The following is a 13748-nucleotide window of genomic DNA, read 5'->3' on the forward strand; positions in this document are numbered from 1 at the left end:
CCCTTATCTGATTTTTTTTATATGGATAAGGTGGAATTGAGGACTCGTTCCCAATTCCTTCCTAAGGTGGTATCCGTTTTTCATGTGAACCAACCTATTGTGGTGCCTGCGGCTACTTGGGACTTGGAGGATTCCAAGTTACTGGACGTAGTCAGGGCCCTGGAAAGTATATGTTTCCAGGACGGCTGGAGTCAGGAAAACTGACTCGCTATTTATCCTGTATGCACCCAACAAGCTGGGTGCTCCTGCTTCTAAGCAGACTATTGCTCGCTGGATCTGTAGCACGATTCAACTTGCACATTCTGCGGCTGGGCTGCCGCACCCTAAATCTGTAAAAGCCCATTCCACGAGGAAAGTGGGCTCTTCTTGGGCGGCTGCCCGAGGGGTCTCGGCTTTACAAATTTGCCGAGCTGTTACTTGGTCGGGTTCAAACATTTTTGCAAGAGTCTACAAGTTTGATACCCTGGCTGAGGAGGACCTAGAGTTTGCTCATTCGGTGCTGCAGAGTCATCCGCACTCTCCCGCCCGTTAGAGAGCTTTGGTATAATCCCCATGGTCCTTACGGAGTCCCAGCATCCACTTAGGATGTCAGAGAAAACAAGATTTTACTCACCGGTAAATCTATTTCTCGTAGTCCGTAGTGGATGCTGGGCGCCCATCCCAAGTGCGGATTGTCTGCAATACTTGTTTATAGTGATTGCCTAACTAAAGGGTTATTGTTGAGCCATCTGTTGAGAGGCTCGGTTATATTTCATACTGTTAACTGGGTATAGTATCACGAGTTATACGGTGTGGCTGGTATGAGTCTTACCCGGGATTCAAAATCCTTCCTTATTGTGTCAGCTCTTCCGGGCACAGTATACTAACTGAGGTCTGGAGGAGGGTCATAGTGGGAGGAGCCAGTGCACACCAGGTAGTCCTAAAGCTTTCTTTAGTTGTGCCCAGTCTCCTGCGGAGCCGCTATTCCCCATGGTCCTTACGGAGTTCCAGCATCCACTACGGACTACGAGAAATAGATTTACCGGTGAGTAAAATCTTATTTCTCTGACGTCCTAGTGGATGCTGGGAACTCCGTAAGGACCATGGGGAATAGCGGCTCCGCAGGAGACTGGGCACAAAAGTAAAGCTTTAGGACTACCTGGTGTGCACTGGCTCCTCCCCCTATGACCCTCCTCCAAGCCTCAGTTAGATTTTTGTGCCCGACCGAGCAGGGTGCAATCTAGGGGGCTCTCCTGAGCTTCTTAGAAAAAGTTAGTTTTAGGTTTCTTGTTTTCAGTGAGACCTGCTGGCAACAGGCTCACTGCATCGAGGGACTAAGGGGAGAAGAAGCGAACCTGCCTGCTTGCAGCCAGCTTGGGCTTCTTAGGCTACTGGACAGCATTAGCTCCAGAGGGACCGAACACAGGCCCAGCCTCTGAGTCCGGTCCCAGAGCCGCGCCGCCGGCCCCCTTACAGAGCCAGAAGCAAGAAGAGGTCCGGAAAATCGGCGGCAGAAGACATCAGTCTTCAACAAGGTAGCGCACAGCACTGCAGCTGTGCGCCATTGCTCCTCAGGCACACTTCACACTCCGGTCACTGAGGGTGCAGGGCGCTAGGGGGGGGCGCCCTGAGCAGCAATAAAAACACCTTGGCTGGCGAAAATACATCACATATAACCCCCAGGGCTATATGGATGTATTTTAACCCCTGCCAGAATATAGCAAAACGCGGGAGAAAAGTCCACCGAGCAGGGGGCGGAGCCTATCTCCTCAGCACACGGGCGCCATTTTCCCTCACAGCTCCGCTGGAAGGACGTCTCCCTGACTCTCCCCTGCAGTCCTGCACTACAGAAAAGGGTAAAAAAGAGAGGGGGGGCACTAATTTGCGCAGTTTGATAATAGCAGCTATAAGGGGAAAACACATTATATAGTGGTATCCCTATATATATATATATATATATATAGCGCTCTGGTGTGTGCTGGCATACTCTCCCTCTGTCTCCCCAAAGGGCTAGTGGGGTCCTGTCCTCTATCAGAGCATTCCCTGTGTGTGTGCTGTGTGTCGGTACGATTGTGTCGACATGTTTGAGGAGGAAAATGATGTGGAGGCGGAGCAATTGCCTGTAATAGAGATGTCACCCCCTAGGGAGTCGACACCTGAGTGGATGGGCTTATGGAAGGAATTAAGTGACAGTGTCAGCTCTTTACAAAAGACTGTTGATGACATGAGGCAGCCGGCTACTCAGCTTGTGCCTGTCCAGGTGTCTCTAAGGCCATCAGGGGCTCTAAAACGCCCGCTACCTCAGATGGCAGACACAGACGCCGATACGGATACTGACTCCAGTGTCGACGATGAAGAGACGAATGTGACTTCCAGTAGGGCCACACGTTACATGATTGAGGCAATGAAAAATATTTTACATCTTTCTGATAATACAAGTACCACTAAAAAGGGTATTATGTTTGGTGAGAAAAAACTGCCTGTAGTTTTTCCTGCATCTAAGGAATTAAATGAAGTGTGTGATGAAGCGTGGGTTTCCCCCGATAAAAAACTGATAATTCCTAAAAGGTTATTGGCATCATAACCCTTTCCCGCCAGAGGATATTGCACGTTGGGAAACACCCCCTAGGGTGGATAAAGCGCTCACACGCTTGTCTAAACAGGTGGCACTACCCTCTCCTGAGACGGCCGCCCTTAAGGAACCTGCTGACAGAAAGCAGGAGAATATCCTAAAATGTATATACACTCACACGGGAGTTATACTGCGACCAGCAATCGCCTCAGCATGGATGTGCAGTGCTGGGGTGGCTTGGTCGGATTCCCTGACGGACAATATTGATACCATAGACAGGGACAGTATATTACGGACTATAGAGCATTTAAAAGATGCATTTCTATATATGCGTGATGCACAGAGGGATATCTGCCGACTGGCATCAAGAGTAAGTGCGCTGTCCATTTCTGCCAGAAGAGGGTTATGGACGCGGCAGTGGTCAGGTGATGCGGATTCCAAAAGGCATATGGAAGTATTGCCTTATAAAGGGGAGGAGTTATTTGGGGTAGGTCTATCAGACCTGGTGTCCACGGCAACTGCTGGAAAATCCTCATTTTTACCCCAGGTAGCCTCTCAACATAAGAGGACGCCGTATTATCAGGCGCAATCCTTTCGGCCCCATAAGGGCAAGCGAGCAAAAGGCTCCTCATTTCTGCCCCGTGGCAGAGGGAGAGGGAAAAGGCTGCAGCAAACAGCCAGTTCCCAGGAACAGAAGCCCTCTCCCGCCTCTGCCAAGTCCTCAGCATGACGCTGGGGCTTTACAAGCGGACTCAGGCACGGTGGGGGCCCGTCTCAAGAATTTCAGCGCGCAGTGGGCTCACTCACAAGTGGACCCCTGGATCCTTCAGGTGGTATCTCAGGGGTACAAATTGGAATTCGAGACGTCTCCCCTTCGCCGTTTCCTGAAGTCTGCTTTACCGACGTCTCCCTCCGACAGGGAGGCGGTATTGGAAGCCATTCACAAGCTGTATTCCCAGCAGGTGATAATCAAGGTACCCCTCCTGCAACAGGGAAAGGGGTATTATTCCACGCTGTTTGTGGTACCGAAGCCGGACGGCTCGGTGAGACCTATTTTAAATCTAAAATCCTTGAACACTTACATACAGAGGTTCAAATTCAAGATGGAGTCACTCAGAGCAGTGATTGCGAACCTGGAAGAAGGGGATTATATGGTGTCTCTGGACATCAAGGATGCTTACCTCCATGTCCCAATTTACCCTTCTCACCAAGGGTACCTCAGGTTTGTGGTACAGAACTGTCACTATCAGTTTCAGACGCTGCCGTTTGGATTGTCCACGGCACCCCGGGTCTTTACCAAAGTAATGGCCGAAATGATGATACTCCTTCGAAGGAAGGGAGTTTTAGTTATCCCTTACTTGGACGATCTCCTGATAAGGGCAAGATCCAGGGAACAGTTGGAAGTCGGGGTAGCACTATCTCGCACTATCTCAGGTAGTGTTGCGGCAGCACGGTTGGATTCTCAATATTCCAAAATCGCAGCTGATCCCGACGACGCGTCTTCTATTCCTAGGGATGATCCTGGACACAGTCCAGAAAAAGGTGTTTCTCCCGGAGGAGAAAGCCAGGGAGTTATCCGAGCTAGTCAGAAACCTCCTAAAACCAGGCCAAGTCTCAGTGCATCAATGCACAAGGGTCCTGGGGAAAATGGTGGCTTCCTACGAAGCAATCCCATTCGGCAGATTCCACGCAAGAACTTTCCAGTGGGACCTGCTGGACAAATGGTCCGGATCGCATCTTCAGATGCATCAGTGGATAACCCTGTCACCAAGGACAAGGGTGTATCTCCTGTGGTGGTTACAGAGTGCTCATCTTCTAGAGGGCCGCAGATTCGGCATTCAGGACTGGGTCCTGGTGACCACGGATGCCAGCCTGCGAGGCTGGGGAGCAGTCACACAGGGAAGGAATTTCCAGGGCTTGTGGTCAAGCCTGGAGACATCACTTCACATAAATATCCTGGAGCTAAGGGCCATTTACAATGCTCTAAGCCTAGCAAGACCGCTGCTTCAAGGTCAGCCGGTGCTGATCCAGTCAGACAACATCACGGCAGTCGCCCACGTAAACAGACAGGGCGGCACAAGAAGCAGGAAGGCAATGGCAGAAGCTGCAAGGATTCTTTGCTGGGCGGAAAATCATGTGATAGCACTGTCAGCAGTGTTCATTCCAGGAGTGGACAACTGGGAAGCAGACTTCCTCAGCAGGCACGACCTCCACCCGGGAGAGTGGGGACTTCACCCAGAAGTCTTCCACATGATTGTGAACCGTTGGGAAAAACCAAAGGTGGACATGATGGCGTCCCGCCTCAACAAAAAACTAGACAGGTATTGCGCCAGGTCAAGGGACCCTCAGGCAATAGCTGTGGACGCTCTGGTAACGCCGTGGGTGTACCAGTCAGTGTATGTGTTCCCTCCTCTGCCTCTCATACCCAAGGTACTGAGAATTATAAGACGGAGAGGAGTAAGAACTATACTCGTGGCTCCGGATTGGCCAAGAAGGACTTGGTACCCGGAACTTCAAGAGATGCTCACAGAGGACCCGTGGCCTCTACCTCTGAGAAGGGACCTGCTCCAGCAAGGACACTGTCTGTTCCAAGACTTACCGCGGCTGCGTTTGACGGCATGGCGGTTGAACGCCGGATCCTGAAGGAAAAAGGCATTCCGGATGAAGTCATCCCTACCCTGATCAAAGCCAGGAAGGATGTAACCGCAAAGCATTATCACCGCATTTGGCGTAAATATGTTGCGTGGTGCGAGGCCACGAAGGCCCCTACAGAGGAATTTCAACTGGGTCGATTCCTGCATTTCCTGCAAACAGGAGTGTCTATGGGCCTAAAATTGGGGTCCATTAAGGTTCAAATTTCGGCCCTGTCGATTTTCTTCCAGAAAGAACTGGCTTCAGTTCCTGAAGTTCAGACGTTTGTCAAGGGGGTACTGCATATACAGCCTCCTTTTGTGCCTCCAGTGGCACCTTGGGATCTTAATGTAGTTTTGGGGTTCCTAAAATCACATTGGTTTGAACCACTCACCACTGTGGACTTAAAATATATCACATGGAAAGTGGTAATGCTGTTGGCCTTGGCTTCGGCCAGGCGTGTGTCAGAATTGGCGGCTTTATCCTATAAAAGCCCTTACCTGATTTTTCATACGGACAGGGCAGAATTGAGGACTCGTCCTCAATTTCTCCCTAAGGTGGTTTCAGCGTTTCACCTGAACCAGCCTATTGTGGTACCTGCGGCTACTAGGGACTTGGAGGACTCCAAGTTGCTGGACGTAGTCAGGGCCCTGAAAATATGTTTCCAGGACGGCTGGAGTCAGAAAATCTGACTCGCTGTTTATCCTGTATGCACCCAACAAGCTGGGTGCTCCTGCTTCTAAGCAGACTATTGCTCGTTGGATTTGTAGTACAATTCAGCTTGCACATTCTGTGGCAGGCCTGCCACAGCCAAAATCTGTAAAAGCCCATTCCACAAGGAAGGTGGGCTCATCTTGGGCGGCTGCCCGAGGGGTCTCGGCTTTACAAGTTTGCCGAGCAGCTACTTGGTCAGGGGCAAACACGTTTGCTAAATTCTACAAATTTGATACCCTGGCTGAGGAGGACCTGGAGTTCTCTCATTCGGTGCTGCAGAGTCATCCGCACTCTCCCGCCCGTTTGGGAGGTTTGGTATAATCCCCATGGTCCTTACGGAGTTCCCAGCATCCACTAGGACGTCAGAGAAAATAAGAATTTACTTACCGATAATTCTATTTCTCGTAGTCCGTAGTGGATGCTGGGCGCCCATCCCAAGTGCGGATTGTCTGCAATACTTGTACATAGTTATTGTTAACTAGATCGGGTTATTGTTGTTGTGAGCCATCTTCCAGAGGCTCCTCTGTTATCATGCTGTTAACTGGGTTCAGATCACAGGTTGTACGGTGTGATTGGTGTGGCTGGTATGAGTCTTACCCGGGATTCATGAATCCTTCCTTATTGTGTACGCTCGTCCGGGCACAGTATCCTAACTGAGGCTTGGAGGAGGGTCATAGGGGGAGGAGCCAGTGCACACCAGGTAGTCCTAAAGCTTTACTTTTGTGCCCAGTCTCCTGCGGAGCCGCTATTCCCCATGGTCCTTACGGAGTTCCCAGCATCCACTACGGACTACGAGAAATAGAATTATCTGTAAGTAAATTCTTATTTTTTTTCACTTTTGTGTTGCCCTGGGGTCACTCAGCTGCTTCGTTTTTGGGGGGTCCCGCACCCTAGATTTGTACCCCCCAAAATGTTAGGGACTTGCCCGACTAATGTGGTCACCTGGACGCGGTGGGCAAGCCGTTACTTATGGCCATAACTATGCGAAGAACATTGCTTTGACTATCCAGTTTCTGCAAGCCCACGGGTGGCTCATCAACTGGAAGAAATCCTCCCTGGTCCCTGCTCAGAGCATGGTGCACCTGGGGTCGTTGTTGGACACTCACAACTAGCGGTTGTTCTTGCCTCAGGAGAAAGTCCTGAAGCTTCAGGACAGGATTCAATGCTTCTTATTTCGTCCGCAAGTGTCGATACATTCTGCAATGCAAGTGCTAGGTCTCATGGTGTCGGCTTTCAACATGGTGGAGTACGCTCAATTCCATTCCTGCCCTCTCCAGAGGCTGATTCTTGCCAAGTGGGACGGCCTGCCTCACCGGATCAGGTCTCAAATGATCTCATTGTTTCCGGAGGTCTGTCTGTCACTGAGCTGGTGGCTTCAGGACCAACGATTAAGCAGGGGTCGTCCCTTCTGGATCTCCAACTGGGTCCTTCTGACGACGGATGTCAGTCTGAGGGGTTGGGGCGCGGTGTTGGAGCAACACTCCCTTCAGGGTCGGTGGACCAAGGAGCAATCTCTCCTCCCGATAAACATTCTGGAATGTTTGAACTTGGCCCAGCATTTAACACAGAACAGACCTGTTCAAGTACAGTCGGACAACGCCACCACAGTGGCGTACAGCAATCGTCAAGGCGGCACTCAAAGCCGCATGGCAATGAGGGAAGTATCACGGATTCTTCAGTGGGACGAACGCCGTCTGCCAGCCATACCCGGCAGTGTTCATTCCGGGGGTCCTACACTGGGAAGCAGACTTTCTCAGTCGTCAGGACTTACATGCTGGAGAGTGGAGCATCCATCCAGAAGTATTTCATCTCCTCGTGGACAAGTGGGGCCTTCCAGATGTGGATCTGATGGCATCTCGACACAATCACAAGGTTACGGTCTTCGGAGCAAGTACAAGGGATCCTCAAGCAGCGTTCGTGGACGCGCTGGCAATTCCATGGAACTTTCGGCTTCCATAGGTGTTCCCTCCGATATCATTCCTGCCCAGAGTAATAAGGAAGTTCAAGCAAGAAGGAGGTATCCTACTTCTGATCGCTCCAGCGTGGCCCAGACGGCATTGGTTCTCAGTCCTTCAGTGTCTCTCGATAGTACGTCCCCTCCTACTTCCGCAGGGCCCAGATCTCCTCGTTCAGGGCCCCTGTGTATATTGGGATTTTGCCCGATTGGCTCTGACGGCGTGGCTCTTGGAGCTTCCGTCTAAAGGGCCAAGGGATTTTCTGAGGCGGTCATTCAAACCATGTTGAAGGCCCGGAAACCGGCTTCTGACCGGATTTATCATAGGGTCTGGAATTCTTACTTTGCTTGGTGCGCATCTAACAATCATGACGCTTACAAGTTTAGTACGGCCAAACATTTGGCCTTTCTACAACAAGGCCTGGACTTGGGCCTTCGTCTGGCCTCCATTAAGGTTCATATTTCTGCCTTGTCGGTTTGGTTGCAGAGAAAAATTGCGACCTTACCTGATGTGCATACGTTCACTCAGGGTGTATTGTGGATTCAACCTCCTTAAATCCCGCCGGTGGCTCCTTGGGACTTATCGGTGGTTCTGGAGGTGTTGCAAGGGTCTCCGTTTGAGCCTCTTGAATCTGCAGACCTTAAGTGGCTTTCTCTTAAGGTATTGTTTCTGATGGCTATTGCCTCTGCTAGACGGGTGTCAGATTTGGGTGCCTTGTCTTGTTGATCACCATATCTGATTTTTCACCGACCCGGGTATTTACCTAAGGTGGTGTTTTCTTTCCACCTTAATCAGGAGATTGTGGTTCTGGCCTTTGCCTCTCCTGGTTTGTCTTCCAAAGAACGGTCTTTGGATGTGGTATGTGCTCTTCGTATCTATGTGAAGAGAACTGCCTCCGTCAGGAAGTCTGATTCTCTGTTTGTACTGTTTGGTTTCACAAACGTGGCTGGCCTGCTCACAAGCAGACCATGGCCAGATGGATTAGAATGGTGATTGCACATGCTTATGTACAGGCTGGTTGCCCAGCTCCTGCTACTTTTAAGGCCCATTCTTCTCGGTCTGTTGGACCTTCTTGGGCGGGCCGCCGTGGTGTGACCCTTGAAAAATTATGCAAGGCGGCTACGTGGTCCTCAGTGAACACGTTCATAAGGTTCTATGCCTTCGATACTTCCGCCTCCCAGGATGCTTCCTTTGGACGCCGGGTTCTTGTGCCCGCTACAGTGCGTCCCCTCCCATAAGGAACTGCTTTAGGACATCCCCGATGTGAATACTTGTGGAACCCAGTGTACCCCGCAGCAGAAAACGAGATTCATGGTAAGAACTTACCGTTGTTAAATCTCTTTCTGCGAGTTACACTGGGCTCCACAAGGCACCCATCCTGACGCACTTGGCTTCTTTGGGTTGGTATGGCATTATACCCTCTCCATGTGGTGAGTATGTGGTGTATGTGGCTACTAACGATTGTCGTCTATTACCTGCTACTGCATTGGGCTTGTTAACAAAACTGAGCTCCTGTGCACGGAGGCGGGGTGATATAGGAGGTGGTGCTATGCATCTTGGGAAGAAGGTCAAAGCTTTGAGCCTGTTGGTGCCTCGAATCAAGATCCTACTCTACACCCCGATGTTAATCCTAGTGGAGCCCAGTGTACCTCGCAGAAAGATTTAACAATGGTAAGTTCTTACGATAAATCTCGTTTTTTATTAAACCCAGCCTGTAACATGGAAGTTATGAGCGAATTGGCTGGTACTTTATCACCTTCCACTTTATCACTTCACCAGTAAATCTGCCCTTGGGTTTCTTACTCGTTGCTATTCGTGTAATGCTTTGGGTCTCGTGCTCGTTGCCAAGGGTGTAATGCTTGTTGCAAGGGGTGTAATACTTTGGGTCTCGTGCTCATTGCCAGGGGTGTAATGCTTTGGGTCTCGTGCTCGTTGCCAGTGGTGTAATGCTCTGGGTCTCGTGCTTGTTGCTAGGGGTGTAATGCTCATTTCCAGGGGTGTAATGGAAGTGCCGGGAGTGCCAGCACAGAGTGCTCACGGCAATTCTGGGCAGTTAAAGCGCTTTGCTGCCTGACAACAGCTAGAGGGCAAGTATTACCTCTAGCGTCTGTCTCCTCGACGGCGGAAGAAAGCTACGGACTGGCGCTGGGGGGAGGCAATTGCAGACTCCCCCTGAAGTTGGGCCGCTGCCAGCAGAGGTTAAGCGGCTCACGAGCGACAGATTGGCGACCGCTGGTGTAGGTCTATATTGTCCAACATGAAGTACATTGTATCATTTTGTATGTTATTTATTTTTGTCTGTTGTGTGACTAGACTATTCTCTCCTGTGCTGACCACGCAAGGTACTCATGGGTCTTAAGAGGCCTACACACGGTGCAATATTTCTACCGATATGGACTATATAGTCCATATTGGCAGAAAACAGTGCATATCGCACAGTGTGTAAACACCTTGCGATGCCGATGCGCGGTCTGGCGGGATCGCAAGGATAAATAGTGGTTGCAGGCCGGGTTGATATTGACTATATCGGAGGTTCTTGCCTCCAGACACAATATAGTCCGTCTCGGCTGTCGCATCGTGTGTATGTGGCATTACAGTATAGCACAGTCCACTTGTCTCCTACCACAGTTGTTAGAGTTGAGTTGCATTTATAAATGTATTGATCTTTTCTAAATACAAGCTAATTGTTATACGCTGTCCTGTTGTGTGATCAGTTTACCTGCGTTGCAAGTAGTATTGTATGTTGTAACTGTGTCAAATTAAGAATGATAAAAAATAAAGTGTTGTAGACTTGTCTAAGCAGAGATGTCCCTCTGCATAATGGAAGAGGTGATACTGAACTAATAACTAGGAATAATTACTAGGTGTGCATGTTAAATGGTGATGAGGCATGCAAGTCCTTGTAGATACTCCCACAGGGCAGAACCTCGTTTTCAGTGAACTAGCCCAGTTATTCTCAGCCCTAATCGTCAAGTGGCTCCAACAGCCCATATTTGCAGGATTTTTATCCGTGGGAAGAGGGGGTAATTGCCTACCCAGCAAAATAGATTTACTCACTTGTGCATGATTAAAGAAATCCAGCAAACGTGTCCTGTTGGGGGAACTTGGGACTAGAGTGGAGAACCACTGGACAAGACCGTTCTGGTACAAATCATCAGTGTTTATAGTTGTTCTCCATTAATAGCATTGTATTGTACTGTACCAACACTTTGCTCCTTATGTGAAGATCTCCTATGAAAGGTAATGTTCTCTGTCGGACGTCGCGGTGATATCTGGCGGCACATCAGTGCAATATTGTGTTAATGGAGGATGAATAGTTTTTTGCCTTAATTGCTTCATGTAGTGCAAGTAGTCTCCCATGATTTTACGTTGGTTATTTCAGTTCATAGCGATGGTGGTAAGGGATACGGTCATTAGGTCGACACCACTTAGGTTGACCACTATTGGTCGACATGGTCAATGTCGACATGGAACAAGGTCGAGATATGTTTTTCACAATATATATTTTTTTTCATACTTTATTATCCACGTGGACTACAATTGGGAACGGTAACCTTGCCCGAAGCATGGCGAGCGGACATTGTGCACTAATTGAGGTTCCCTGTCACTCTACGAAGAAAACGGCAAAAAAAAAAAACACCTCATGTTGACCTTTGTCCATGTTGACCTAGCAACCCTGTCGACCTAATACATGTTGACCAATAGTGGTCGACCCAATGACTGTCGATCTAATTACTGTCGACCCAATGACCCCATACTCTGTGGTATTGGGCCTTCGAAACAGGTGGATGAGGGTGCTTCATGACCAATATCTTCACTTAGGGGGGAATTCAGTTAGCTGTGGTGATTTTACTGTGGGCTAATTGATCCCCTGGGGCTGTTCAGTTGGTATCCGGACTCCAGGTCGACACCACTAAGGTTGACACCAGTTGGGCGACACACTTTAAGTCGACACAGAGAAGGTCGACATGAGTTTAAAAAAAAAAATTCTTTTTCATACTTTGCGTCCCGCATTGGGAATGGTAACCTTGCCCGAAGCATAGCGAGCCATGCGAGGGGAATGTTGCACTAATTGGGATTTCCCATCACTTTACAAAGAAAACACCAAAAAAACACAAACTCATGTCGACCTTTTTCATGTCGGCCTATTGTCCGAGTCTACCTATTTCTAGTGTCGACCAACTGGTGTCTACGTAAGTGATGTCGACCCTGAGTGCCAGTCCCATTCAGTTAGCTCATCTTGGAGGTTAACGGGTGCTGCGACCCGGTTAACACACATCCTTGAACGCTTGTTAACACATTGGGGGATATTCAATTGTTTGAAACGTCGGTTGGGTGTCTGTTTTTTCCTATCTAGTAGACGGACACCCAACCGACGTTTCAAACATTTGAATCCCCTCCCCATTGAGTTAATGGGTGTTAACAAGGGACTTTGGTGAAAAAAGGGTCTGGAATTGAATAGCCCCGGCCGTTAAAGCCGAGGCTCCCAGTTTTTATCCGTTGTAATTTAACTCCCTAATTTTCCCTCACACCCCATAGTTACAAGAGGAAACCACCAAAGCTTTTACTTACAGTAATAGCCGGCAGTGTGCGGACACCGCCGTGGTGATTGGTGTCTTTATCACTCTGTTGAAATCCTCACACTGAAAGCATAGGTGTGTTATTGGTTCAGCCTACGAAACAACCGCAGCTGTATATAGGAAATTCGTGCATGTTACATTTTCTGTGGGTTTCCAGCTGGAACTCCTTGTGCACCAAATTGTCCAATACTTAAGATGATCCTCAGTGGGGTCAATTCAGTTTTGCTGACAGTTGAATAGTGCTGGGAATTAGCTCCCGGCGCTATTCATTTTTTTTTGTATGCGTTTTTATAGGTTTGGTCACCTATTTTGTACCATCTAGTACTGCTCCGTTGGGCAGCGCCATAGGAGGAATTGTTTTTTCTATTTTATGGCCTGTACTGTGCCTGTATTGCATTCCCTTGTGCGCAAGGGGCGGATTCTGAGTCCCACACAAAGGCGCACACATCGCCCGTCTGCCAGTTTATGCAGGTGGCCTATAAACTTCCTCTTGTGCACATCCGTGCAGCCGACTGTGCAAGGACTGACACCCACTGTTAGCATCTGTGCACGCTGTACACCCATCACTTAATTGCAGAAGCTCCTTTGTGCCTACATTTTATTGTAACGTATGCAGTGTGGGGGTTTCTAAAAAATATTGCGTATGCGCAGTTGCAAATCTCTCCGCTTGGCAGAGTGCGTGTGACTCAGGCCCATGGTTACTGGGAAGTCCGCACTATTATTGCTTTACTCTTTAAACCATGAACCCTTGTGTGATCCACCATGTCGTTCTTAGATCGCCATAACGGGCGTTTCAGGATGTGACGTCAAAGCATTGTAATGTGAATGTGTTTGCACAAAACCCTACTGCTCCTCATTATAAATGGAATCCTGTTTTTCCCCAAAGGGACCAATCCGTTTCCAAATCTGTCGAGAGAGTCTTCAAAATCTGGGAAGACCGGAACGTGTACCACGAGGACACAATCGCAGCTTTCAGGACTGCGCTAAGTGAGTTTTACTATTACCTGGCAGCGCTTTAATTACTGTGACCTTCTCAATGTTGTGGTGTTGGGTGGTTATGTGGCTTTCAGTGAAAATTGTTATGTGTGATAAGTCCAGGCCAGTGTCTATGGGGAACCAGTCTCACATTTATAAATATTATTTATTATTTTGTAACCAGATGTACAGATGAGGAGATAATGCGTGATCATAGGAACTAGGGATGCTGCCTCAAAGTGTTCACATTACAGAAATGAAAGGGGTCATTATTTGGGGTCAGCCCCCCTACTAACAGCGGATGAAAGGGGAGCATTAAATGCAGGAAAATTCTGAATTCCC

At 49.0% G+C, this 13748-nt stretch overlaps 1 protein-coding gene across 1 annotated transcript in view; it reads left to right on the top strand.

Moving 5' to 3' along the window:
- RPRD2 (regulation of nuclear pre-mRNA domain containing 2) overlaps window positions 1-13748 on the top strand; it is a 101633-nt gene that overhangs the window by 45637 nt on the left and 42248 nt on the right. Inside the window, exon 3 of the mRNA XM_063947155.1 lies at window positions 13318-13418. Coding sequence (XP_063803225.1) covers window positions 13318-13418 — 101 coding nt within the window. The remainder of the gene's footprint in view (window positions 1-13317; window positions 13419-13748) is intronic.

This window comes from Pseudophryne corroboree, chromosome 12, assembly GCF_028390025.1.
Source record: "Pseudophryne corroboree isolate aPseCor3 chromosome 12, aPseCor3.hap2, whole genome shotgun sequence".
Lineage (NCBI taxonomy): Eukaryota > Metazoa > Chordata > Amphibia > Anura > Myobatrachidae > Pseudophryne > Pseudophryne corroboree.